Source organism: Meles meles, chromosome 1 (assembly GCF_922984935.1).
Source record: "Meles meles chromosome 1, mMelMel3.1 paternal haplotype, whole genome shotgun sequence".
NCBI classification, from domain to species: domain Eukaryota; kingdom Metazoa; phylum Chordata; class Mammalia; order Carnivora; family Mustelidae; genus Meles; species Meles meles.
The window spans coordinates 180662533-180689996 of record NC_060066.1 but is presented as its reverse complement, the minus strand read 5'-3'; the positions used below and the strand labels follow the sequence as shown (position 1 = coordinate 180689996).

At 46.5% G+C, this 27464-nt stretch overlaps 1 protein-coding gene across 11 annotated transcripts in view; it reads left to right on the top strand.

Moving 5' to 3' along the window:
* The window catches only part of MAST2 (microtubule associated serine/threonine kinase 2), a 205928-nt gene that overhangs the window by 172654 nt on the left and 5810 nt on the right, over positions 1 to 27464 (top strand). For all 11 annotated transcript variants that reach the window (XM_046010796.1, XM_046010767.1, XM_046010828.1 and 8 more), the window contains 13 exons: positions 94 to 172; positions 2342 to 2496; positions 4371 to 4446; positions 14592 to 14801; positions 19751 to 19852; positions 20653 to 20785; positions 21599 to 21660; positions 21928 to 22013; positions 22474 to 22682; positions 23722 to 23860; positions 25733 to 25865; positions 26647 to 26812; positions 27336 to 27437. In XM_046010796.1, coding sequence (XP_045866752.1) covers positions 94 to 172; positions 2342 to 2496; positions 4371 to 4446; positions 14592 to 14801; positions 19751 to 19852; positions 20653 to 20785; positions 21599 to 21660; positions 21928 to 22013; positions 22474 to 22682; positions 23722 to 23860; positions 25733 to 25865; positions 26647 to 26812; positions 27336 to 27437 — 1652 coding nt within the window. The remainder of the gene's footprint in view (positions 1 to 93; positions 173 to 2341; positions 2497 to 4370; positions 4447 to 14591; positions 14802 to 19750; positions 19853 to 20652; positions 20786 to 21598; positions 21661 to 21927; positions 22014 to 22473; positions 22683 to 23721; positions 23861 to 25732; positions 25866 to 26646; positions 26813 to 27335; positions 27438 to 27464) is intronic.

Below are 27464 nucleotides of genomic sequence, written 5' to 3'. Positions count from 1 at the left end.
ACTGCCCAAAACAGTGCTGATGGAAAGATAGGCAGGTCCAGGGCTCAGGGCGGGGTCCTATAGAAACTGCCTAATATTCTTAATCTTACATAGGAATGATGGACGACGCTGGTCTTTGGCCTCTTTGCCTTCTTCAGGCTATGGAACCAACACTCCTAGCTCTACTGTCTCAGTAAGTAGTTGGATCTTACCCCGAGGAACTACCTCCCGACAGATTACCGCTGCCTATCCTACAGGATTGCAAAGTGGTTCTCAGTTTTTCTTCCAAAGTCAGTTTAAACTCAGAGAGATTGTTTGGAGATGAGTCTGAGTGGGGCAGTGGTGGCCCTTAACAGCCATAGCCAGATATAAACGTTAAACACCTTTGGGAAGGACTAACCAGCATGCTCTCTGGGCATAATTTTTCCAAGTGGAGTCAGAGGGGGGTTTGAGGATGGACTTTTGCTTTGCCAGACGTGGAGGAACCTAAGCATGATTCCCCCACTTCCCTCAGCTTGCTTCTAGAACTGCGACCAAGAGCAGATAACCCCTCCCATGTCCTGAAGGCCTGGTGGACCCTCTTTCTCCTCTTTCACCTTTTCCTTTCAAAAAAGAAGGGAAGGATGATTGTTTTGGTATTCAGGTTTGATGTGTATCAGCAAAAAGTTGGGCCTGTCTCTAAAACTTCTCATCATGTTTTTTTAGAGGAGGTTTTAGCCTAAAACACAACAGATGTCCTAATTGCTGCTATGCACAACTGACCATAATCTGAGTCTTGCTCATTAAGCAAGTTTTAATTGAAGCCAGGATGACAAGGTGGGCAAAGTCATTCTGTAAAGGACCATAAAGGACGATAGTAAGTACTGTAGGCTTTGCAGGCTGAGTCGGGCAGCAGGCTGGGTGGCCTGTTCCCCATGTCCTCCACCATTCTTCAGGTCTTCCCAGGGCAGCTTGTTGACATTTGTGACTCCCAAGCAGATAGAAGGAGTATCATTTCCTCCCTTGACTTGGATATAACTCATAAATTAACCCAAAGATCTCATTGGTCTTTTAGCAGCAGTTAGGCTTCATATCTAACTTTCCCTATAATCCTTTACCCAGACAGGTGACCTTTTTAGACCTAAGGCAAGATGTATGTGTGTGTGTATATATATATATATATATATATATATCATATACCTGTTCAGTAAATTTTAATAGACTGAACCCATAGCTGCTGCTTATTTTATTTTGATACTTTAAAATACCAATTTTACTTCCTGTCCATGGCAGTTGAGTGAAGATACTTTTTACAGCTTCTGTGCACATCATTTCCCAAAATGTGGCCAAGACAGAGCCCTGTGGAGACCTGCTCTGAACTGTTCACAGCCTCACGTGTTATAATATTCCATGACAGAGCCTGTGCTGTTTGCACCCCCCAAAATTTTGATTTCTCACTTGGTATTGAGATTTACTTGTGGCAAGAGAGTTTTCTTTGTGTGGTGCCACACATTTAAGCCCCAGATTCTTCATCAGTTGATGAACAGAAGCTAAGCTAGTGAGGTTAGACCTGCCTGCTCTCTTAGCCAGTCTTGTCAGGAAAGGGGCCCCTCGCTGATTCTAGTGCTGTACTGGGCTATCCTCGCGGCTGCTGTGTCTGTGGGATACTTGCAGGAGCATGACTCGCTCCCTCACGTGGTCTCTTGTGGTTGGCAGTGGGCTCATTGTCTGCAATCTCAGTCATTGGGCCATGTTTGGAATTCTTCGTCATTTTCAGGTCAGGTCTAACCTTTGGGTTCCAGATCTAAAAGTAATTTTCTTCCCTGCCAGATTTTCTTGCCTACTTGTGTCCTTAGAGTCTGGCCACAGCCTGCCTAGCCTCAGCCATGCCAGTTGTCCTTTGGGTAACAGCTGAAAGGAAACATTACTGAGTTCTCCCAACACTGTGGAATGGAAAACTTATAGGGATTCATTTGTAGGCTGGGTATACCTGGGACAATTCCGAAGCCAGGAAGCATGATTTATTAATTACTTGCCATTCCAACTAGCCAAAAGCTTCACTGAGGGCAGAGCATCCATGCAGAAGAATCAGCCTTTTGCCTCCCAAAGAGGTTCCCTAGGTAGTTATGGAGCTCCCACACCTTGTGAATGCCTGGGTCCAACTGCCTGCCAGACTCATGAAGGCTCCTAGTATCTTGGCTTCCTCAGGACTGAAGGCTCGGAAGGAGTAGAGAGGGGAATCGTGCACAATGGAGGCTAAAAGGTCAAGGCAAAGAAGGGCTGCTTTGGGTTCCCTGTGGGTTTACATTGACTAGCAAGTCCTCTCTGTGCCTGGACTGCCCTTAGACATGTCTGTAATGCTGCTTGTTGTTTTTCTCTCTAGTCATCATGTTCCTCCCAGGAGAAACTCCACCAGTTGCCCTTCCAGCCCACAGCTGATGAGCTGCACTTTTTGACGAAGCATTTCAGCACAGAGAGTGTTCCAGATGAGGAGGGACGTCAGTCCCCAGCCATGCGGCCCCGCTCTCGCAGCCTCAGGTGAGGGCTACTCTCTGCCTGTTGCCCTAGGGCCTGTGGAGCCCAGCTTATGTGCACAGCAAAGGAATAGGCAAACATTTATAAAGGACAAGAGAGCAAAGAATTTAGGCTTTGGATGCCACACAGTCTCTGGGGCAACTACTTAACTCTGCTGTTGTAGTGTGAAAGCATCCACAGCCTTTCTGTAAACTTTATTAACGAAGACAGGCAGTGGGCCAGGTTTGGTCTGAGGGCCGTAGGTTGCCAACCCGGGGCTTCGCTCAAATGAGCCAAGGCCAGTGGTGCTCAAGTTGCCTGATGATGCTGCCAAGAGGTCCCTCTCTTTTCTCCTAGAATGTAGTTAGCAGTGGAAATACACTTAAGCTCCATTTAGTAAAAGGAAAGTGATAGGATCGTCCATTCTGATAGTACCTGACTGTGGAACCCATAGCCCCAGGGCACAGGAGCTAAGCCAGCAAAGAAGGGGGCTGCTGAAGTTCACCCTTGTGGCTGACTTGGGGGAGAAGCCTGCTTTCAGAAGCAGAATGAAATGCCCATCGGAATCTCACTCAATTCCCTGAATCACCTGGGCTCATCAAACCAAACAAAGCTTAGCAGCTGATTTATCTGTGAATTCCTTCAATTGATTAGCTCTTTTCTTTGACATTAGCTGGTAAAATAATGCCAAAATTCCAGGTTAAGGAAGAGGGTGAAAATTAAAATGGGCTTGGCTTTAATGACTGAGTTCAGCTTTCCAGAATCCCTGGAAAATAATTAATTGGCAAATATGTTCGCAGTGGGAGCCCAAAGGAACAGGGCCTTCCACAAAGAATCCCCTCGGGTTATGTTGCTACTCTGAGTATCAGGGAGTAAGCTGAGCCAGACCACAAAGACTGGTTCAAGTTCAGAGACTGATGAAGATGATCACGGGGACTGCTGTGCAAAGGATCAAAAACACAAGTGAGTTTTTGTGTAGTGTGGATCCCAGTGCCTTTCTTTGTCTCACTCAGAGGAACACCTGAATCTTGGTGCTCTCTGCAATCCACAGGGTAAATAGTTCATTTTTAGCCCATTTGAGACCGAGAGGGATATAGTATATCAGGGAAATCCCTGCTATATTACTCTTAAAATACTTGGTAATGTGTATGGATGCAGCAAGCAGACCATGGCCCACTCCAAGGAGGAAAAGCAGAGAACAATTCTGAACCTCGCTCAGCCCAGGTCATGTGTCAGGGGCACCAAACTGGTGGCAGGACTCAAATATCCATTCATTTGTATGGCTCAAACTTTGAAATCCTTTAAGAAGATATAACTGCACATGGGCCAAAGAGGAAGATTTGGATGACCCAGGCTAATAACTCAGTGCAGGCTGGATTGGCCTCATTTATCTCCCAGATCAGAGCCCAAGTTGGTCTCATTGGCTGCAGCTTGTTTGTTTGGAAAGGATACATATATACACAGTCTTCCTTTGGTTTTTCTGGTGGTGGTTTGATTTGATTCGATTCCTAGAACATGCTGAGGTATACTCAAAACACCACTGGCCAAAGCAAAGAAGACCCAGAAAATCCTGTTCCGGGGGAGGTCATCCTAGGAAAGCCACAAATAGACTCAGGAGTGTTTTCCTCCTTTCTAGGCCTTTTCAGGCCCTGGCCGAGGTCTTTGTGGAAAGCCAGGCTTCTTATAGGAAAGTAGCCTATTTCCAGATGGCACCATTTGAGCTAAACAAGGTGTGCTGAGAGCTTCAGGAAAAAAGAAGGCTCTAGAACCCAGCACTCTTAAGGTGGGAGTGTGTGGGTGCTGCAGACAGTGGGAGGGCAGGGACTCTGGGAATGGTCATCTTTCTTCTTGAGAGTTCCATGGCACTAAAATAACATAATTGTTTCTTTCTTATTTAGTCCTGGACGGTCCCCAGTTTCCTTTGACAGTGAAATTATAATGATGAATCATGTATACAAAGAAAGATTCCCCAAGGTAAGGATCCTGAAGATGGCTGCCCTGCGGGAAGACTGGGGCTAAGGGGTGGAGTGCTGTCACCAGAGGCAATAAGAACACAAAGGCACTCAGCAGGAGGAGGAGGCTACAAGCACAAGGCTGTCCGCCTGCTGGAGTAGAGGCAGGCAGCAGAGGACTGTGAGTTTGGGACTTGTATTTGCAGGGCCTCTATTTCTCCACTCCCTGGAGAGGTGTCTAGAGGGAGATGTTAGAAAGGTGTTCCCCCATATGTTATGGGGAAGGAAAGGACTGAGACCTTGTTTCTAACCATACGCATCAGGGCCACAAGTCAGGGTCCCTGCAGAACGGGATTGGCTCTCAGAAAGCATGTTCATTCTGTGTAGATTTCTTTAGCAGTGCCTCGTCACCAGGCCTGGAGTGTGCACGCACTGGTGTGCTGGACTGGCAGGAGGTTGGCTGGAGGGAACAGAAAGGTGGGAGACAGTTTTCAAGCAGGAAGTTGCTGAGAAAGGAAGGCAGATTACTCTCCTGAGAGAGTTGAGAACTAGTCTTTGTGGCTGTGCGGTTTGGCTAGAAACCATTGTGTATGTGGAACCCAGGGGCTTGTTTTCCATTTGCATTTCTTTTTGGACATGGCATATCTATACGCTCTGACCTCACCTCCTCATGACAGGCCCTATTCCTGCAGAACATAACCAGCTCTGTCAGAATCAGGGCACTGACACAGGCTCCCTGTCCAGGACAACAAGGAACACGAAACCCTCAAGCCTCTTGTCCAGACTTCCGTGGGTCTACCTATTCTTCTGAGTCTAGGTGCTAAAATGTGTGGTGGTTCCCTGCTCTTCTGAGAGCGTCCTTTTTCTAGACTCCGGTATAGTCTCCTGGACACACATGGATGGCTTAGGGAAATGATGTGAAGCCCTGTGCTTTCCCTCTTGACATACACAGTGAAGGATAGCAGTAAGGAAGGACATACGTCCTGGACCCAGACTGAATGGGTTAAAATCTGCTTCTACCATTTACTAGCTACAGGACCCTGGACAGATGATTTTTTTTTTTTTTTTTTTAAGATTTTATTTGAGAGAGAGAGAGAGCGGATAGTGACAGAGATAACAAAAGAGCATAAATGAGGAGGAGATGGAGAAGCAGGCTCCCTCTGAGCAAGGAGCCCAGTGCAGGGCTTGATTCCAGAACTCTGGGGTCATGACCTGAACGAAGGGCAGACGCTTAACTGACAGCCACCCAGGAACACCTACCCTGGACAGGTGGTTTAACTTCTCTGAGCTTCATTTGCCTCATTTGTAGTTTGGGATAATAAGAGCATTTATCTCATAGAGAGTTTGTGAAGATTAAGGAGCATTAAACAATTCTAACTGTGCCCAGAACATAGTAAGCACTCAATAAGTGTGAGCTGTTATTTCTCTGCTACCCTGGGCCCTATGGTCTATGTCTTCTAGCCTTGAAGCAGGCTTTAGAGAATAAGAGTGAGGAAGAGGGGCACAATAGTCAGCTAAGGAATCATGTTATTATGCTTGATCCTTTATAACAAAGTTTAGGAGTTGGGGGTGGGGTTAAGATGGACCTTACGTTTGATTGCATGAATACATCTAGATAGTCCCAGATCATTCTGGGTACCTAAGAAATCAGTCAAAGATCAGAGAAAAGAAATGCTGTAACTCTGCAAGCAGAAAAGTGACCACTTTGGGGGAGGTAGGAGATGGGGAGACTTGAATCCAGGGTGATATGTCAGGATATGGTTGAAGGAAGGGAGCCTGCTTAAGGAAGCTACCGCAAAGTATTATAAGCAGCGGAGAGCAAAATTGGACTTTTCAGAAGTCTGCTCCAGTGGGGTACATCACTTGTCTAAAGGTGCTCAGGTGGCAAAGTGGGGTGGAATCCCAGGGTCCACAGCATGGTGTCGGGATCCCTGGGGTCACAAGAAGAGTGGGGGTGTCTGAGTGTGGCAGAGTTCCAGAGTTCCCAGGCACAAGAGTTGGGAAAACGGCTAAAAACAGCGAGTCTAGGTGCTGGCTTTCTGCTCTTTGTTGCCATAAACTGTGAACCGCTGTGCAATCCTGGGACCACTTTCCTGGCAGGAGTCCATCCAGCAAAAGGGAGAAGGAAGGGGAGGACCCCTGCCCTCCCCTGGGGGAAAGAACACTGGTCCATGCTACAGGTGTCCATAAAATCTGGAGTTTTGAGGGGTGCCTGGGTGGCTCAGTCAGTTAAGTGTCTGCCTTCAGTTCAGGTCAGGATCTCAGGGTCCTGGGATCGAGCTCTGCGTGGAGCTCCCAGCTCAGTGGGGAGTCTTCTCCTTCTCCCTCTGTGTGCTCATTCTCTCTCTCAAATAAGTAAATAAATCTTTTTAAAAAAATGGAGTTTTGAAACTCACCCATGTGCTTGAGATGAAAATACTCAGACACAGGCCAGGTGAGCTCAGAATTCCGAGGAAAACTTGGGAGACAAGAGTGATTGACGGCTTTTCTGTGAGGCTCACCAAAGAGTTGGTGAAGGGGGCATGAACTTTCAGTTCTGGGGCTAGAGATCAGGGTGCCAGGATTTTCATACCTCCCGTTGGTGCTGAAAGCCTTCAGGGTGCAAAATAGCACCACATAGTAGAATCTGAGCCGCTTAGACCAAGCCTTGACTCTCTTTGCACTGAAGGCAAATTTCTACTAGGGCAAGTACACCTGAGAATTAGTGGCCCCTCCCCCAAAAGAGCAGCTTGAACACTGGCTCACATCAAGTTTACTGATCGTAGATGACTACAGACCTTCAGCTTTATATATATAGTATTTGTTGTTTTGATTTTTTTAATACTTTAATCTTTCAGTATTTTTTTGTTTTTTTTAATTTTCAAAATTTTTATTTTAATATGTACATTATATATATTTATTTTGTGTTGCATTGTATTTTATTTTGTATATATATAAATATATGTATTTTATTTTGTGTATATATATAAGTTTTTCGTCTTTCCTATTTGGGATCTACTTTCTTAAAATAAGCAGACCAAAACACACCCAGGATCTAGTTTTTTTTTCTTGTTTTGTTTTTGTTTTTGTTCTGGTTTGTTTTGTTTTGTGTTGTGTTGTCGTTATTATTTTTTTCTATTCTGTTTTTTTCTGGATAAGATGACGGGATGGAGAAATTCACCCCAAAAGAAAGACAGGAGGTATTACTCATTGCCAGGGATTTAATCAATAGAGATATAAGTAAGATGTCTGAACTAGAATTTAAAATGATTATAAAAATACTAGCTGGGCTTGAAAAAAGCATAGAAGACACTATAGAATTACCAAGATGCAGTCCTAAATGGGGGCGTAAAAATGAGAATGAATGAGGCAGAAGAGTGAGTCAGTAATATAGAAGATAAAATGGTGGAAAATAAGGAAGCTGAAAAGAAGAGAGAAAGAAAACTACTGGATCATAAAGGGAAACTTAGAGAATTCAGCAATTACAGGAAGCAAATAATATCCAGATAATAGGGGTCCCAGAAGATGTGGAGCGGAAGAGAGGGGCAGGTTTATTTGAACAAATTATAGCTTAGAACTTTCCTATTCTGAGGAAGGAAACAGGCATTTCAACTTCAGGAGACACAGAGAGCACCCCTCAAAATCAATTAAAATAGGTCAACACCTCAGCATATAATAGTGAAGCTTGCAAATTTCAAAAATGAAGAGAAAATCCTGAAAGCAGCTTGGGACAAGAGGTCCTTAACGTACAAGGGTAGACACATGTGGGTAGCAGACCTGTTCACAGAGACATGGCGGGCCAGAAAAGACAGGCATGATATATTCAGTGTGCTAAGTGGGAAAAATATGCAGCTGAGAATACTTTATCCAGTAAGGCTGTCATTCGGAAAGGGAGAGAGAAAGAGTTTCCAGGACAAACAAAAACTAAAGGAATTTGTGAATACTAAACCAGCCCTGCAAGAAATACTAAAGGAGATCCTTTGAGCAGAAAGTACAAAAGTAACAAAGACCAGAAAGGAATAGAGACAATCTACAGGAGCATTGGCTTTACAGGTAATACAGCGGCACTGAATTCATAACTCTCAGTGATTACTCAGTGATTACTCTGAATGTAAATGGACTAAATGCTCCAATCAAAAGACACAGGGTGTCAGGATGGATTTAAAAAACAAGATCCAGGGGCATCTGGGTGGCTCAGAGGGTTAGGCCTGTGCCTTCAGCTCAGGTCATGGTCTCGGGGTCCTAGGATCGAGCCCCACATCAGGATCTCTGCTCAGCGGGGAGCCTGCTTCCTCCCTCTCTCTCTCTGCCTGCCTCTCTGCCTACTTGTGATCTCTCTCTCTGTCAAATAAATAAATAAAATGTAAAACAAACAAACAAATAAAAAAACACAAGATCCAGGGACGCCTGTTTGGCTCAGTCAGTTAAGTGTCTGCCTTTGGCTCAGGTAATGATCCCAGGGTCAAGTCCCCCATTGGTCTCCCTGCTCAGTGAGGAGCCTGTTTCTCTCTCTCCCTCTCCTCTTGCTTATGTTCTCTCTCTTGCTCTCTCTGTGTCAAATAAATAAATAAAATCTTTTAAAAAATTTTAAAAAAATGAATGGGTCAACCAAGAAATTAAAGAAGAATTAAAAAAAAGAAAACATATGGAAGCAAATGAAAATGAAAACACAATAGTTCAGAACCTTTGGGATGGACCAAAGGCAGTCCTAAGAGGGAAGTATAGCTATACAGGCCTTCCTCAAGAAGCAAGAAAAGTCTCAAATACACAGCATAAGCTTACACCTAAAGGAGCTGGAAAAAGAACAGTAAATAAAGCCTAAATCCAGCAGGAGAAGAGAAATAATAAAGATTAGAGCAAAATTCAATGACATAGAATTAAAAAAAAACAAACAAACAGTGGAACAGATCAACTAAAGTAGGAGCTGTTTCTTTGAAAGGATTAATAAGATCAATAAACCCTAGCCAGATTTACCAAAAAAGAAAAGAGAAAGGATCCAAATAAATCATAAATGAAAGAGGAGCAATCACAACCAACACCGAAGAAATACAATTATAAGAGAATATTATGAGCAATTATATGCCAACAAATTAGGTAGTCTGTAAGAGATGGATGCATTCCTAGAAATATATAAACTACCAAAACTGAAACAGGAAGAAGTAGAAAACCTGAACAGACCCATAACCAGCAAAGAAATTGAATCAGTAATCAAAAATACCCAAAAAAACAGGAATCCAGGGCCAGAGAGCCAACCAATGAAATTTTACCAAGAGTTTAAAGAATTAATACCCATTGTTCTGAAACTGTTTCAAAAAATAGAAATGCCCATCTGTACCCCAATGCTCATAGCAGCAATGGCCACAGTCACCAAACTGTGGAAAGAACCAAGATGCCCTTCAACAGACGAATGGATAAGGAAGATGTGGTCCATATACACTATAGAGTATTATGCCTCCATCAGAAAGGATGAATACCCAACTTTTGTAGCAACATGGACGGGACTGGAAGAGATTATGCTGAGTGAAATAAGCCAAGCAGAGAGAGTCAATTATCATATGGTTTCACTTATTTGTGGAGCATAAGAAATAACACAGAGGACATGGCAGATGGAGAGGAGAAGGGAATTGGGGGGAATTGGAGGGGGAGACGAATCATGAGAGACTATGAACTCTGAAACAATTTGAGGGTTTTGAAGGGGCAGGGGGTGGGAGTTTGGGTGAGCCTCATGGTGGGTATTATGGAGGGCATGTATTGCATGGAACACTGGGTGTGGTACATAAACAATTCTGGTACACTGTAAAGAAATTTGAAAAATAAACTTTAAAAAATTAATACTTTCTGGGGCACCTGGGTGGCTCAGTGGGTTGAGCCTCTGCCTTCGGCTCAGGTCATGATCTCAGGGTTGTGGTATCGAGCCCCACTCGGGCTCTCTGCTCATCGGGGAGCCTGCTTTCCTCTCTCTCTATCTCCCTCTCTCTCTGCCTGCCTCTCTGCCTACGTGGGATCACTGTCAAATAAAGAAATAAAATCTTTTAAAAAAAATTTATACTTTCTGAGAGTTCAACATTAAAAGTCAGCCTTTTGGCAAAGGCAAAAAAAAAAAAAAAAAAAAGAAACGGAAGGAAAACTTTCAAACTCTTTCTGTGAGGCCAGCATTACCTTGATCCCAAAACAAGACAAAAAGATCCCACCAAAAAGGAGAATTACAGACCAATGTCCCTGGTGAACATGGATGCAGAAATTCTCACCAAGATAATAACTAGTAGGATCCAACAGTACATTAAAAGGATTATTCATCACAACCAAGTGGGATTTATTCCTGGGCTGCAAGGGTGGTTCAATCAGTATGATATACTACATAAATAAAGGACAAGAACTATATGATCCTCTCAGTAAATGCAGAAAAAGCATTTGACAAGATTCAGCATCCTTTCTTGATAAAAATTCTCCACCATGGAGGGATAGAGGGAACATACGTGCAGAAGAATGAAACTGGACCATTTCCTTACACCACACACAAAAATAGACTCAAAATGAAGGAAAGACCTCTAAATCTGAGACAGTTGTCCATCAGAATCCTAGAGAACCCAGGTGGCAATCTCTTTGACCTCAGCCACAGCAAATTCTTGCTAGACATGTCTTCAAAGGCAAGAGAAACAAAGGGAAAAATTAATTATTGGGACTTCATCAAGATAAAAACCTCTTGCATAGCGAGAGAAACAGTCAACAGAACTAAAAGGCAACCTACGTAATGGGAGAAAATATTTGCAAATTCTGCATCAGATAAAGGTCTAGTATCCAAAATCTATAAAGAACTTCTCAAACTCAACACCCAAAGAACCGAAAAAATCCGGATAAGAAATAGGCAGAAGATACGAACAGATATTTCTGCGAAGAAGACATACAAATGACCAAAAGACACATTTAAAAAATTTTTCCACATCACTCACTTGGCATCAGGGAAATACAAATCAGAATCACAATGAGATACTACCTCACACCAATCAGAATGACTAAAATTAACAAGTCAGGAAACAAATGTTGGCAAGGATGCAGAAAAAGGGGAACCCTCTTGGGTTGTTGGTAGGAATGCAAACTGGTGCAGCCACTCTGGAAAACAGTAAGAAGGTTCCTCAAAAAGTTATAAATAGAGCTACCCTACAACCCAGTGATTGCCCTACTGGGTATTTATCCAGAGGATACAAATGTAGTGATTTGAAGGGACACATGGTACCCCAGTGTTTATAACAGCAATGTCCACAATAGCCAAACTATGGAAAGAGCCCATATGTCCAATGACAGTTGAATAGATAAAGAAGATGTTGTATTTATATACAATAGAATATTACTCAGCCATGAAAGAGAGTGAAATCTTGCCACCTGCAATGATGTGGATGGAACTAAAGTGTATTATGTTAAGTGAAATAAGTCAGTCAAAGGAAGACAAATGCCATATGATTTTACTCATGTGAAATTTAAGAAACAAAACAGATGAACAGAGGGGAAGAGTAGGAAAAATCAAATGAAAATAGAGAGGGAGGCAAACCAAAAGAGATGCTGAACTATAAGAAACAAAAGGAAGGTTGCTGGAAAGAAGGTGGGTGGGGGAAAGGGGAAAGTGGTGATGGGCAATAAGGGGGGCATGTGATGTAACGAGAGCCGGGTATTATGTGCAACAGATAAATCACTAAATTCTGCCCCTGAAACTAATAAGACTATAGGTTAACTAAATTGAATTTGAATGAAGAATTTTTTTTTAAAGTTTAGGAGTATGTAGTGTTTAAAATGCACCTCACATGTTTCGTCCTCCTCCTCATATGTATTATGTATAGTATTGTCATTCTAGCATTGCGTGTGCTTTGTATGGATGTCTCCGTCAATGTTAAGATGCACTCTTAGAGAAAATGTATTAAGATTCCTTTTCTTCCATCCTTCTTCCCTCCACCTGTCTCTCTCTCTTCACACACCATATACCTATGTGCACATATACTTAGATACGTGTTTATATCCGTGGCTCTAGATGGTTTCACATAAGCACTTTCAGTACATAACTAATTGGCTGCTAGACAATTCTGCTGTAAAACCTAAGGTCCCCCAAAATAAATGAAGGACATTCATTAGAAAGGCATACAAAAAGCAAATAACAAAATTAAAAGGCTATTGCAAAATACAAAATCTTTTAATACATTCAAAATGTATAGTGTAGATTCATGGCAATACAGCACAAATGACTGATTTTATTTTTTTTAATTTTTTAAAAATAATTTATTTGACAGAGAAATCACAACTAGGCAGAGAGGCAGGCAGAGAGAGAGGAGGAAGCAGGCTCCCCGTGGAGCAGAGAGCCCGATGCGGGGCTTGATCCCAGGACCCTGGGATCATGACCAGAGCCAAAGGCAGAGGCTTTAACCCACTGAGCTACCCAAGTGCCCCGACTGATTTTATTTTGATTGTACCTCTGCACTTGTCTTCAAAGTCTTTTGGTTATAATATTAGACATTTTGGGTTTGCTTGTGATTCATCTTCTTGCTTGGCTTCACACTTTTTCTTTTTTTACCAAAATTTCATCCTTCATCAAGGGAAGTATTAGTTTCTACATACAAGGATACGTATTTTTTTAAAAGATTGATTGATTTGAGAAAGAGCAAGCATGAGCAGGAGGGGCAGAGGGAGAAAGAGGGAGAGTCCTAAGCAGACTCCAAGCCAAGTGCAGAGCCCAGTGCAGGCCCGGTATTACAACCTGAGCCAAAACCAAAGCCGGACACTTAACTGACTGGGCCACCCAGACACCTCACGAGGATGCGTATTTATAACTAAGCCATGTGTTGCGTTGTTAAAGCCTTCCATGCTGTTGTTTGTCCTTAGCATATTGTCACATGTCCGTTTATAGACGTTCCAGATTCTAAGGGAAATGTAGGTTCAAAACTCTGAGCCACTGTATAGACTGTTACCGAGGCTAGGATTTGTATGAAGAATGGGAGTACTGTATCATTGGAGAAATGAAACCAAACTGTCAAATGAAACTGTCAACTAGTTATTGTTTTCCTTTACAGCAAAAATGCTTTATGGCCAATTAGTTATGCAGTAAAAATGTGGCAAAAATGCTTATGGTGAAAATATCTCTCATACACACAACCAACCCCCCCAACCCCCCCCCCCCCCGCAACACACACTGGAAATCAGAAATTGCCCCCTAGTGGCAAAGGAAAGAAGGCCAAGTCCTAGATAGGCAGCCAGAAACTTGTTAACTGGTATAATTTATCATTTGGCATGATTATGCAGTTAGGTCCCTGAGAAGCTTCTCAGCCAGACACCTCTTCTGCCCTGCTGAGGGTCCGGGTCCATGAGGAGGCAGGTTCACACCTTCAGTAAACACTCTTTGAGCATCTGCTTAGTCCAGTTGGGTCCTAAGGTCAAGTAAGAGGATCCTGAGATAAATCAAATTATCTCTGATGTGAAATTCCCAGTGCAGAGAAGTTTTAGAAAGCAGCAGTGTCCACGCAGTACACGCAGTAAGATTATGCAGTTGAGAGGGCCAGGGGCAGCACAGAGGAAAGGAAATCTTAGGTGGCCTGGAGGAATCAAAGACTTCCCAGAGGAGAGACAGATGATGTGGGAACTGAAATTGGAAGGAACGCTAGGAGTTTACCAGGCTGGCCTGGCTGGTGAAGGAGCCACACACAGGGAACAGCATCAACAGGCCTGAGGCAGCACGTTAAAGGGTGGGGGGTGGGGAAGAGCAACCACTTCCAGGTCCTCAGCAAAAGGGCACACCCTCCAAGGAGTAGGGGAAAGAGACAAGGCCAGATGAGAGAGGGCCTGGACTATAATGTTTTTGTTTGTTTTAAAGATTTATTTGTTTATTTTAGAGACAGAGACAGACAGTACATGAGGGAGGGGAGGGGCAAAGGGAGAGGAGAAGCAGACTCCCCACTCCCCATGCGGGGCGTGAGCTAACAACCCCGAGATCACACAACCTGAGCCGAAACCAAGAGTTGGACACTTAACCCACTAAACAGCCCCTTGGCTGTTTTGATTTGACTTAAGGGTCATCTTATCATGTGTGTAGCCGTCAGGTTCCCCAAATGCAGCATCAGGAAACCAGGATCACAGAGCTTACCTTCAGGCTGAGCTCCCATCTACGCTGCAACTAGAAGGGAAGTGTTACTTTTCCTCTTTTATTTGTAGGCCACTGCGCAAATGGAAGAGCGTCTCGCAGAATTCATTTCTTCCAACACTCCAGACAGTGTGCTGCCCTTGGCAGATGGAACCTTGAGCTTTATTCATCATCAGGTGATTGAGATGGCCCGAGACTGCCTGGATAAATCCCGCAATCGTCTCATTACATCACACTACTTTTATGAACTTCAAGAGAATTTAGAGAAACTTCTACAAGATGTGAGTGTCCTTGTGCTGGAACCCTGATACATCCTCCTGTGAGGTAGTGGATTATTTATTCCGAGCTAAGAGAAGGGCACTAATGGTGTTTCCAGTTTTCTTAGCTGGCTCGTCACCTCCTTGCTCATATGCACGACCTACCCCCAAGGGTGGTGCTGATAGACTTCAGTTCCTCCTCAGTCCCTGGCGTCACTAAGAGAAACCTGTCTGGTATCAAAAGAACTCAGTTCTGTGGGCCTTTTTTATGATCCCACTTAACTCTGCATGAGGTTCCAACATTGGTAATATTCATAAATACTTGACTATGCTTGTAATCCAATGCCTAAAAGTGGCCCCAGTGACTGTGGTGGGTTCTGTCCTAGTGGAAATACTGGGGTAAGCAGAGCCTTCAGACTGCTTCCACTAACCCTGGGGAAAACCAGCCAGGTCTTGCACTGTGGGTTTATCTGTTTGCTGACATTTTGTGTTTACATGGTGACAAGTTTGCTGGTAGGGATTTAGGTGTTTAGAGACCTGTTCCTCCCCAGTGTGAAAAGACTTCTTGGAAGGCTAGAGATAAAGTAACCCAGAGATGGTCAAGACCAGAGTATACCGTGAGTTCTTTTTTTTTTTTTTTTTTTAGATTTTATTTATGTATTTGAAAGCACGTGAGCGTACATGAACGGTGGGGGAGGAGCAGACGGAGAGGGAGGGGAAAAGAATCTCAAGCATACTCTGTGCTGGGTGTGAGCCTGACACAGGTCTCAATCCCAGGACCCCAAGATCATGACCTGTGCCAAATCCAAGAATCTGACACTCAACCGACTGAGCCCCCCCAGGTGCCCCATACAATGAGTTCTCACCCAATGCTTCCTGCTCCAGGGTTTGCTTTCCTCTTCGCCTCTACAGTAGGGCGTCTGTTGCCTTCTCCCCTCAAATCGCATTTACCTCGTATTACACCAGTGGGGTACAGTGGGGAAAACATGTGCCCCTTCATGTACTGGAGTATTTCCTAATTCAGACCCCTATTACCTCCAGGCACTTGACCTTGCTCTGGTGTCCTAACAACTGAGCTGAGAACCCAGAGCTGTTGATCAAACAGGACTTCAGTGTGTTAGTCTAGAAATTAGGAGGGAGGAGTTGTTTGTTTTGTTTTTAATTAGGAAACAGTTGCATCTAGAGAAAAGACTAAAGATGGCTGTGATTATTGCTGTCAAATATGGAAGATTTCTCATACATAATAGGTAGCAGATCATTCCCTGTCCTCTAAAAGGCCTGTTAACCCAGTGGGCAAGAGTCACAGTGAGGAAAGTTTTGATTTAATAGATGAAAAAGTGCTTCCTTCTACAAAAATGTGCTTTTTTCCCCTGATTTCAAGAGTAATGCTTAAATTCAAATGTTGTAGAAATACGATTTGCGCACACAAAATTCACATGCAAATCCCTGGCAGCTCTTTGTTTCTGTTCAAGAGTAACTTTCTGACAGTGGATAGGAATCCAGGACTGTGGCCTTAGGTAAAGATCAAGTTGGAGTGACTTCCCTGGTTGCTTGTATATCTAAGATTAATCTTCTGAAATGCTAAAGTCAGAGCCTTGCCCAAAACCTTCAGGCATTTTCCGAGACTCGTGACCCCATACCCCACACCCCCCACCCCACCCGGGGAGTAGGTTGTGCAGTAAGAGCACTGAATACGGAGCCAATGCATTCATCCATTCCCTGATGTGCTGGGTCCTGGGGATGCATAAAAAAGCTCATTGCATGTTCCAGCTCAAGGAATTTGCTGTCGAGTGGGGTTACAGGCCCATCAACAAGTGGAAAGAACACCTATCATTTATTGGAGTGTACTGTGTGCTGACACCACCCTGAGCCCTCTACATGAATTATCTCACTTTTATGTATTATAGTGATTGTGACTGAGGAGCACTGAATAGTCGAGGTCTGTTCTGAGCACAGTTCTGCATGGAAGGTTTGCGAAAAGTTGAGTCTTGACGTGTAGGTAGGAGTTCACCGGACTTAGGAAAAAGTTTTTTGTTGTTCTTTTTTCCTTTTTCGTTTTCTGTGAAATTTATCGCTTCTACATTAAAAATTTTTTTGAGGGGGAGTATTTTCTTTTTTAGCCACATAATGTCCAGAGTAGACCACCATCGTAAGTCATTAACATGTGAATTTTAGCCCAAGTTATATACAAATATCTTAGACAATAATATTTACAAACCTGTGTACAACAAAGCAAATGTAAACAGTAAATGTAACATGAGAGGAATCAAAGGATTCACGGGAACAACCACTTAGGGTCAGTCTGCCCACCAGGAGCTGGTACTAACCAGCCCCTGGAATCCCGCCACTGTGAGAGGCACAGAGGAACTAGGTACATTCCAGAAATCACAGATGAAGTAGTTTGGTATGACTAGGTGAGGGATGCCTGCAGGGAAAAGTTGGTGGATGAATTTGAAGAGACAGAACGGGAGGGGTTGGGAGGAGGGGCAAAGGCTGAAGTGTATCTATGAGGAGCTTAGGTCTTATCACAAAGGCAATGGGGAAATTACTGAATGGTTTTAACTTGGAAAATGGCAGGTAAGATTTACATTGGAAATAAAATCACTATCATTTATAGAGCACTCAGTGCATACTAGGCAATACATAATCTCATTTAATTTAATGTGGTCTTCACACCACCACCAAATCCACAGGTGCGGAAACCAAAGCTTTTAAAAAGAGGCTGTGTGAGCCCAGCGTAACTCTTTTCTTATAGCAGAGCTAGAACCCAAACCCAGGTTTGTCTTATTCCAGAGCCTGAGATCATTTTTTCAAACACTCCATCCACAAACGTTGACATCCTCTATGTAAGAAGCCCTGTGATGGTCTTAGCACATAAGGGAAGAAAAGGAGTTCCGGTCTCTCTGTTCACGAGGCTCTACCATGTAGGTGGAGAGGCAGACAACTAGTTATGAAACAACATGTGGTACCATGTGATATGAGCAACAGAACGTAGAAAGCGGAGCAGTTACTTCTGGTTCTTACATATTTGGTGAGGGGTGGGGTACAGCCAGAGAACCAAGATGAAGATTCACAGTTGATATTTGGGCTAAATCTTAAAAGAATAAACCTCACATTCTATTCACCAAGTGCCCAGCGTCTCTCTTCATATCATAACCAATTTTTTTTTTTAATGGTCCTCATTTGCTATTATTCTTTCCTAACAACCTGTTCGCTGCTTGGTCTTCTGCCTTCTACTTTCCCTTCCCACCATTCCTCTAAAACTGTTTCAGGCAAAATTCACTGAGGAACAAATCAACCAATTGCCAAAAAGATCCTGTGGCCTCTTTCCATCCTCATCTGTCTTCACAACTCCGCAGAGCTCTGCACCATGAATACCTCTCCTGGCCCCTTTTCCCCACTGGGGATCATGACACTGTTCTCTCCAGTCTTACAGTCTTGCTGCCCCTTCACGAGTTCCTATTCTGCCCAGCTCTTAAATGCTGGTGTTCATGTTGGAAGAGCACACGATTCTTGATCTCAGGGTCGTAAATTCGAGCCCCATGTTGGATGAGAGATTACCCCCCCCCCCAAAAAAAAACACCTTTTAAAAAAAAGTATTAAATGCTGGCGTTCTGCACGGCAACACCCTGTGTATCGGTTCTCCTGCTCCTCCCTTCTTCATGCTGTCCTTGACAGCTTCATTTCCTTCTATGTATCCCATTGTCGCCCATGCACTGAGCCCACCCACCTGACTGCATCCCTCCCTCCCTGTTCTCTTTAGCTCCAGATCCGTGTTGCTAGCTGCTTCAGAAAGAGGCCTCCACTTTGGCTTGCCAGGTTGGTTAGTATTCTTCGGTTGCGAGTAATAGCGAGCCAGCTCAGAGTAGTTTAAGCAGGAAGGGAAACTAATTACCAAGACGCAAAGGGTGGGTCTTCGAGAATTAAAGACAGGAATACAACTGGGCCCTGAGGGACCAAAACCAGAAACCAGAAGCTGGGGGAAGCTCAGGAAGTGGTCACTGTCCTCTCATGCCGCTTTCCTCTGTGTCTTTGGTAGATGCGGCCATCCCTTTTCACCCAGCAGTAGATTATACGGTCCTGCCACGCTGATATTAACAGTTGTCTTTCCATCCATTTTTTTAAATTCACAGGAGAGTCATCCACGCTGGTCCGCTCCTGGAGGTGGGCTGGAAGGGGCAGCCACACAATCCAGGTGTAGCTGCTAGATGTCAGAGCGGTTTCCATAAAAAAGAGAAAGGCTCCTGGGCTGGGTAGATACCCAAGGAAGTATCTAGTATAGGTTAGTACAGGCACCTCAAACTGCACCGGCAAAACAGCTTTTCCACCTGCCCTTACCCAAACTACTTACCTTCTTATATTTCTTATTTCATTTGTGGGTTCACTGAAATGCCCCTGAACTTGTAGCTGCATTTCCCTTCTCTTCTTGCTTCTTCCAGCCCCGGGTCTACTCAGTCCTCCACCGCAGAAATGGCCCCAGGCTGTGTCTTTCTCTCCACCCTTCCTGCCAGGCTTTCTGGCTTTCTCATGCACGTTACTGCAATAGCCCCTTCATGGATTTTTCCCCCTTTTCGGCTTGCACTCTTCCATGCACTGTCCACACCACAGCCAGAGTGATCTTTCTAAAATGAAAGCTGTTTGCCTCCCTCCTGCTTTGAAGTCTTTCTGTTCCTGACATTCTGCCTGGGTTGGGAAGTGAACAGTGAAAGCTCCCATGAGAGTTGCCCCTTGAGCTGGGGTCTGAATGGAGGGACGGGTAAAGGCACGTGTCTCTATGACATTCTGTGGTGTCATGTAGTGTCCTAGAGCTCCCTGTCATGGTGCACTGGCTTTCTCTAACTTCTTCATTTTGCAGAAGTCTCTGTACCACCCCGCGGTTTGTCCCCAGAGCCAGCTCCGCCCAGCCCCGGCCGGCATTAGCCCCGCCATGCTGTGCCAGTGGATTGCTTCACCAACCTTTGTCTTCTCTACAGGCTCACGAGCGCTCAGAGAGTTCAGAAGTGGCTTTCGTGATGCAGCTGGTGAAGAAGCTGATGATTGTCATTGCCCGCCCAGCTCGACTTCTGGAATGCCTGGTGAGGGCACTCCCAGGAAGGTTGGGAGTGGGTGGGGCGTGGAGCGGAAGTATCCCACTACCAGCAAAACTGCGGTAATCCTTATTTAATATGATCTGCCAACGTGGGGACCTAGATGAGTTCCTGTGAGGAAAATGGTTGCTCCTGAGGAGTATTAATCTGGCCCCCTCACGGCCAGCAGGCCCCAGGTGAGTGGGGGTCTGGATGGTCAAGAGCATGGAACAGTTTCCTTGGCATAGGTCCAGTCCTTCAGTTCACCATACCCAGCACTTTACTGAGCACCTACTTTAGGGCAGGCGCTGGTTACACAGACACGAACAAAGCAGAGTCCCTGATCCTGAAGTGCTCCCCGTGTTGTGCAGTTAGTCTCTTAGTGCCTCTGATGGGACAGGACCGCTGTACTGTCCTCACGGCTCTCCAGCCCCTAGCAAACAGGGGGCGCCGGTAAATATCTGAAGGCAGGTGTACGTGTGTGTGTGTATGTGTGTGTGTGTGTGTGTGTGGCTGGCAGGAGGCTTTGGACCAGGTCAACAGGCTGAGCTATCTTGAAATAAATAAAAGGTCTGGTTCTTATTGTCGGGAAGACAGCATATGCTTAGGCTGTCCAGTCTGGAGCTGACCTGGAAGATGGCTTTGTCCCCATTTTTATGATCCCTGAATCATGATGCTTCTGGGCATGGGGCAAGGTGTCCCATCACAAAGAAAAAGTCCTTTTCATCATTTTGGGGCATGTGCTGTCAACACCAAAGTGGCCTTCCCTTATAGCCCTTACCTCTGACTGCCTCTTTCCCCTGGTGCAGGAGTTTGACCCTGAAGAGTTCTACCACCTGTTAGAAGCAGCCGAGGGCCATGCCAAAGAGGGACAAGGGATTAAATGTGACATTCCCCGCTACATCGTTAGTCAACTGGGCCTCACACGGGATCCCCTAGAGGGTGAGCATGCTGCCTCATGACCGCAGACACACCCCACAGCCAACAAGCTCTAACGGCAGGGAAGCCACTTGAAGAAGAAGCTTAGATCGGACGTGGACACGATGCAGCGCCAGGGGCCTCAGGGCTGTCAGAGGAACCCCATCTTCTCTGTCATGGTGCAGCTCCTCCTTCAGATTGGTTTACATATCCGCCTGATATAACCTAATCCGGATTGCCATGAGCCCCGCTGGGTTGGATTTAGAACCTAATGTCAAAAGAGGTCCACAACAAAGGACCACAATTGCATTTTCAAAAATGGCCACCTCCTGTGCATGCTTACCTCCCCTTCTGCCACCTTACTGGCCCTCCTGTGACTTCACTGTGGTCCCAACCCCAGGCTTGAGCAGATCTCTCCGTTCTCCAGGATTCAACTATGTCCCCGCAGGAACCCGGGCTTCTAAGTCCCTGGTCTCTTTTCATCCACCTTCCCTGCTTCCCAACCTCACCGGTGGAGTGGGATACGGACCGATAGCCCCACCTTTGGCTCTGTTTTCCAAGAATTGTCCTAAATTTGAAGGAAGCTTTTTAAAATTTGCCAGGCCTTGAGAATGGCACTGGGCTTCTAGAAATAGGAGTGGCACTATTATTTGGCAAACAGGTCCAAAAGCTGTGACAGCTCTGGGAAGAGAGCCACAGGACCAGATTTGCACCCAGCCTGATGCAGGAGATCCGAATGCCCACCTTGCATGTGCTGTTGTGTGCTCTGAGGGGACCGTTGGGATGCCTGACATCGCTGCGCACACATTTCTCTTGTGCCCTTCGCTTTGTTTCTAGAAATGGCCCAGTTGAGCAGCTATGACAGTCCTGACACTCCAGAGACAGATGATTCAGTGGAGGTAAAGACCTTGAGCTCCTGCCCCAATCCTGGAGACTGGGCCCTCTGAAGCAGAGGGCGCAAGTCCTCTTTGAGAGGACATCTGAGGGCAGGATGGGGAGTGGATGGTTGCACCCGCTGTCTCTGAAGTCACTCAGCTCCTGCATCAGGAAGCTTGGGTGGGGCTGTACCAGGATTAAGAGCTGAGCGGATGCCGGGCCTCCAGCTTCCCTGAGTACCTGGGCTCTAAGGAGCATGCTTGCCTCCTGCCTTTGCTCTTGTCTTCCAGGGCCGTGGGGCATCTCTGACATCTAAAAAGACACCCTCTGAAGAGGACTTCGAAACTATTAAGCTCATCAGCAATGGCGCCTATGGGTAAAGGCAGGGGTGAGGTGTGGCCAAGACTGGAGCTGAATTAGCCCTTGGGCTCTTCCTTCTAGAAGTGTATGATGCCCGGTGCTCTGGGTGGCAGTTGCCTCAGGATAGGCCCTCTCCCTCCTCAAAGCCTCATGGGGAGAAGGAGTTCAGTTTCCTCTGACATCTGGCATTGTTCCTTTCCCAGACAAGGTCCCCGCTCCTCTTGGTATCAGTCCTCCTCTAGTTGAGCTCTGGGGAAGGGTTGAACTGTGTCCTCAGGACCTGGTGTATTGGAAAATTGAAGAGTTCTGTGGGTGGGAGGCCCAGATCCTTCTCATCAATAAGGACACCCCTGCTCCTTTGGTCTGTGCATTTATAAGGTGGGATAGGAAGCAGTTTGGATGCCCCGCTCTGGGTGGTAGGGAGCACAGCCCAGGTGCTGAGGGCCCATGGGAGATGGGATGGGTTGTGTTTCCAGGGCTGTATTCCTGGTGCGGCATAAGTCCACCCGGCAGCGCTTTGCCATGAAGAAGGTCAACAAGCAGAACTTGATCCTTCGGAACCAGATCCAGCAGGCCTTCGTGGAGCGTGACATACTGACTTTTGCCGAGAATCCCTTTGTGGTCAGCATGTTCTGCTCCTTTGAGACCAAGCGCCACCTGTGCATGGTGATGGAGTATGTTGAAGGTACTGTGGAAGAGGTGGCCTGGCATGGAGGCCAAGGCACTGTGTGAGGCCTGGCCCGGAGCTGCGACCAGCAGCTTTGGATAGGGGTGACGTTTCAGGGCCCAGCTTCCCAATCTCTTTGGCATTGGTTTCTGCCTTAGGGTCTCAGAGACCATTTGGCCACATGGCTGGGCCACATGGTGGGCACAAGGCTCCCTGCCCCACACAGGGAGAGGCCTCCGGGATAGTAACTGCCGTGAGGCTGTCCATGTCAGGTGCAAAGAGAGGCTTTTGGGGACAGGATGCATCAGCCCAACAGCTGTAGAAGCCTGCGCCCCAAAGCCTGGATGCCGTCTACGGCTGGCCCAGGTGGGAACAAAGGAGGGAGCAGAGCCATGCAAGCCCAGGGTGGCATGCAGGAGGGAGGAATGCCACTGTCCTGATGGGTGGCTGTGAAGGGGACATCCCTTGAAGGGGACACACCGCACAAAATACTCTGGGTATGGAGTCGAAGAGTATCACGGGGCCCCCTGGGGGAGAGACGGCAGCTTTCCCAGTGACCTTCACTCTTCCCTTCACACTGCTGGGTGCAGCTTCCAGAGACACTTGGCCTAAGTCTTGAAGTTGAAACTGAACAAAACTCTCCTTTTAATTCAGGGAGTACGTGCTGGGAGTTTACAATGTTGCCTTATTCAAAAACCAAAGGATAGCCAACAGGAAGGACATAAGTGGACAAACGCTGGAGGCTCAGTCAGATGTGTTTGTAATATGCAGGACTCCCACCCAGAAATCACTTCGCTCCACCCCTGCCAGTCCCCTCACAGGCATGAAGGCCCAGTTTCCTACCCTCCCTGGCCTGAACAGTGGCTGTGACAGCCGTTGGCAGACTCACTTCTGCCTGCGCCTCCCCACATTCTGTTTGCCCCCCTGTGCCAGCACTGGGAGAGTGAGACGATCTCTAGCCCCAGAGGAGTCCCTGAGGCCTCAGAGACCGGAAGCCTGAGACCACCCTGAGTAGGGAACTGGGTCCTTCCTTCAGAGTGTCCTGGGCTTGTTGCAGGAGGAGACTGTGCCACTCTGCTGAAGAACATCGGGGCCCTGCCTGTGGACATGGTGCGTCTGTACTTTGCAGAGACCGTGCTGGCCCTGGAGTACTTGCACAACTACGGCATCGTGCACCGTGACCTCAAGCCTGACAAGTATGCCCACTCTCTGAGGCCCTAGTCCAAGGTCTCCCTCTTGGGTCTCTAAATAAGTGGAGGCAGACACAGCATATTTGAATCTGTCCCAGAATGGCTGCTTGAAAACAGTTCTCATGCGGGTGTCTGTCCAGGCCTAGCTCTCTGGCCCCTGACTGCCCCAGATGCAAAGCCTGTTGCCTGCGAGTCTAGCCGGGTCTTCGTAAGGCCTCAGTGACGTAAAAGCCTCTGAGGAGCTCTGCTAAAGAAACCAAGCAGGAGAGAATCGGCACCACCTAGGAGATGGCTGAAGGAGTGTTTTGACATTTACTGACATGTCTGGGCCAAGTACTATAATCTGGGCTGTAAGGTAGTCCCTGGCCTACAGAACTTTAGTGTGGGAAACAGCTGTCTGCCTATAGACTACTTCTCAGAAAGCTTTAGTCAGGTGGGGGAAAGGTGGGAGGAGCTTTCTAAAGCCAGGAAGCAGGATTTGCAAAAGGCACACAGGCTTGAGAGCCTGCGAGCTGGGAACTACCTTAATACACTGCGAGGAGACGGGGATGCTTGACTGGTCAGAGTGGTAAGGGATGAGGCTGGAGAGAGAGGCAGGGATCTTTTTGTTAGGTTTGGGTTTTAACATAAACGGTCCTAGCGAGTCTTCAAAGGGCCTGTTAGCCAGAGGTCGGATAGAATGACACGCTCAGATTTTGGTTTAGGCTTAGCAAGATCACTCTGCCAATGGAAAGATGGTGAGGCTGCTGCAGGAGACCAGGCCAAGCCAACCATGCCTGCAGGGTGCAGAAGAGAGGGGAACCCATTAGGACATAGAAAGGAAACCAAAATGTGGGGGTAGGCATGGGTGTGGGAGAGTCTGGGATATTTTCCAGATTTCCAGCTCAGTACTAGTGCATGGGGATAAGCCTCTGTCATGGAAAGTGGCTTTGACACTAGACAGACCAGAGTTCAGATGACCACTTGTTAACTCTATGAGCTTGGATCCGTTAATTAAACCTCCGAGCCTCTTGTTCCTCCCCCTTTAAAATGTGGATAATCATACCTACTTTGTTTTATTAGTTACTCTGTTGTAAGACCTTTCAGGAGCCAGAATATAAATAATCAATAAGGTACTTATCACAGAGCTCAGAGGTAACAAATCATTTTCTGCAAAGAGGACCTGTTAGGAGGCGTGGCTCTGTTTTGGACAGGTCAAGCTCACAGTGCTGTAAGACCTCCGGGCAGTCAGTAGGCCTAGAGCTCTTAAAGGAAGTCAGGATGCTGATTTGGGAATAATATTTGGGAAGATACTGATTTGGAAATAATATTATAAAGGAGTGGCAGGGTTAAGCCTTTGTTATGAAATGAAATGATTCCGGCAGAGTATGTGACTAGAGAAGAAAGAGACCATTTTCTGTGAAGTCCTATCTCTGGTTTCTCCCAGCTAGCCCTCCTTTAAAACCAGCTGTGGACATGGCACATGATTCTGTGCTCCTCTCCCCTCTCCCTGAGCCTGGGTATGGTGAGACGCCCAGGTGAGGAGAGGGGCCTGGGTATGGCGGGAGCTGTGGGCTGAGGCTAATTGCTCTGGAAGCAAGTCTTTCCCTCAGCTAGCTGGTACCTGCCCCCAGCAGAGAATATGGTTGAGGGCAGCAAACGGTAATGAGTTGGGTGAATGTGCAAAAGGCTGGTGAGTTGCTTGTGCAGAATGCAGAACTCACAAAGCCAGAGATACCTTTTCTTTCACAACTGCCTGTCTCCCTCCTGAAGTTACCCTGCTTAAGTCCCACAGGAACCCTATAAAAGCCTGAGTGGGAAAATTGGGCATATACTAAAATCAGCATTCTTGGAAAAACCAGGAAATAACCCCATACTTTTGTGTCTCTGACTTCCCAGCCTCCTGATTACATCCATGGGACACATCAAGCTTACTGACTTTGGCCTTTCTAAAATTGGCCTCATGAGCCTGACAACAAACTTGTACGAGGGCCACATTGAAAAGGATGCCCGGGAGTTCCTGGACAAGCAGGTAAGGAAGGATGGTGGAGACCTTGGGGGTTGAGGTCCAGACTTCAGAATACGGGGTGAGGGGCCACATATTTAACCCCGTGGCTACCTGTTAAGACTGGGAACTCCTCTGTCTTTTCCGACTTTTGGTTCCAGGGAGGCATTGAGATAAGGTAACACATTTGGAAAACGGGGTGGGCCTCAAGAATCATAATGGATATAAAATCCAAAGTCATCTTCTTCCTCGGGGTTTGGAGAAAATAGGTTACATAACCACTGTTACTCTAAGAGACTAACACGAGATGAGTCCTGATCCTCCTAGTCTCAGTCAAGGGCAGGGCCCTTCTGGAGTGTGTTGTTCTTGGAGCACAGCTCCAAGTTTCCACTGGGCTGTGGCCCAGCTTCCTGAGAGTAGCCTCTGGATGTTTCCTGATTTGACAGTTCAGATGGTAACTGTCTGCAAGTCCCTGCAGTAGTCATGTGACTGTAAGGACTGTCCTCTGAGAGATTGGAGGGTAGAGGCCAGTGTGGGAACTAGATGCCATAAAGAGGTGTTGAGGGCTCAGGGGGTGGTTTTCCAGGCTAGAACTACATGTTTTGGTTAACTGGGAAGTACATAAAATCACCCCACCAGCAGTTCCAACTCTGATACCCTGGGTTCCTATTGACCTCGCTCTTTAACCGAAGTAGGCGGAGTCTTCATTCAGAGACTTCTCCAGGAGTGGGAACATCCCCACCCCTTCAGCTGTGATGCCAGTGAGCTCCCTCAGGATGCTGAGCCAGCCTGGCTTCTCTGTGCCCAGGTCTGCGGGACCCCAGAGTACATCGCGCCTGAAGTGATCCTGCGTCAGGGCTATGGGAAGCCGGTGGACTGGTGGGCCATGGGCATAATCCTGTATGAGTTCCTGGTGGGTTGCGTCCCTTTCTTTGGAGATACTCCGGAGGAGCTCTTTGGGCAAGTGATCAGTGGTAGGTACCGTCACCCTGGTACACTGGGGAGACAGAGTCTGGACCCACAAATAGGATTTATGCATTCACCTGTGAGGCTTATGTTGTAACTTCACGTGTGTGTGTGTGTGTGCGCGCGCACACGCATGTGCATACACATGTACTCTGTCACCCAGGGCTTGTTCTGTTTGTGTTCGTGTCACCCTATATGGGCATGAGTGTGCCTGTGGTATGTGTGTCTGTGAGTACAATAGTGTCTGAAGTGTCGAGTCAGGCTGAGCTAGAGCTTCAGGACAGGGGGAGTCCTGGATCACAGGATGGGACAGGTGAGTGGATGTGAGACACCCCCCTACCAGGAGGACAGGAACCTATAGAACTTAAGGAGCTGGGCCCCAGGCAAGGCTTTCAGGGGCTCTGGGCTGGACCTTCTGTGGCTCCCTCCCCATCTCTTATCCTAGAACCCTCCTCTGTATCTCCCCACTCTGCCTGCAGCCTCTGAGACCCTGCTGTAAGCCCCTCCTTCCCTCTTTCCCCCACTCTACAGATGAGATCGTATGGCCTGAGGGAGATGATGCTCTGCCGCCAGATGCCCAGGACCTCACCTCCAAACTGCTCCATCAGAACCCTCTGGAGAGACTGGGCACAGGTAGGACAGGGCCACCCGACCTTTCTC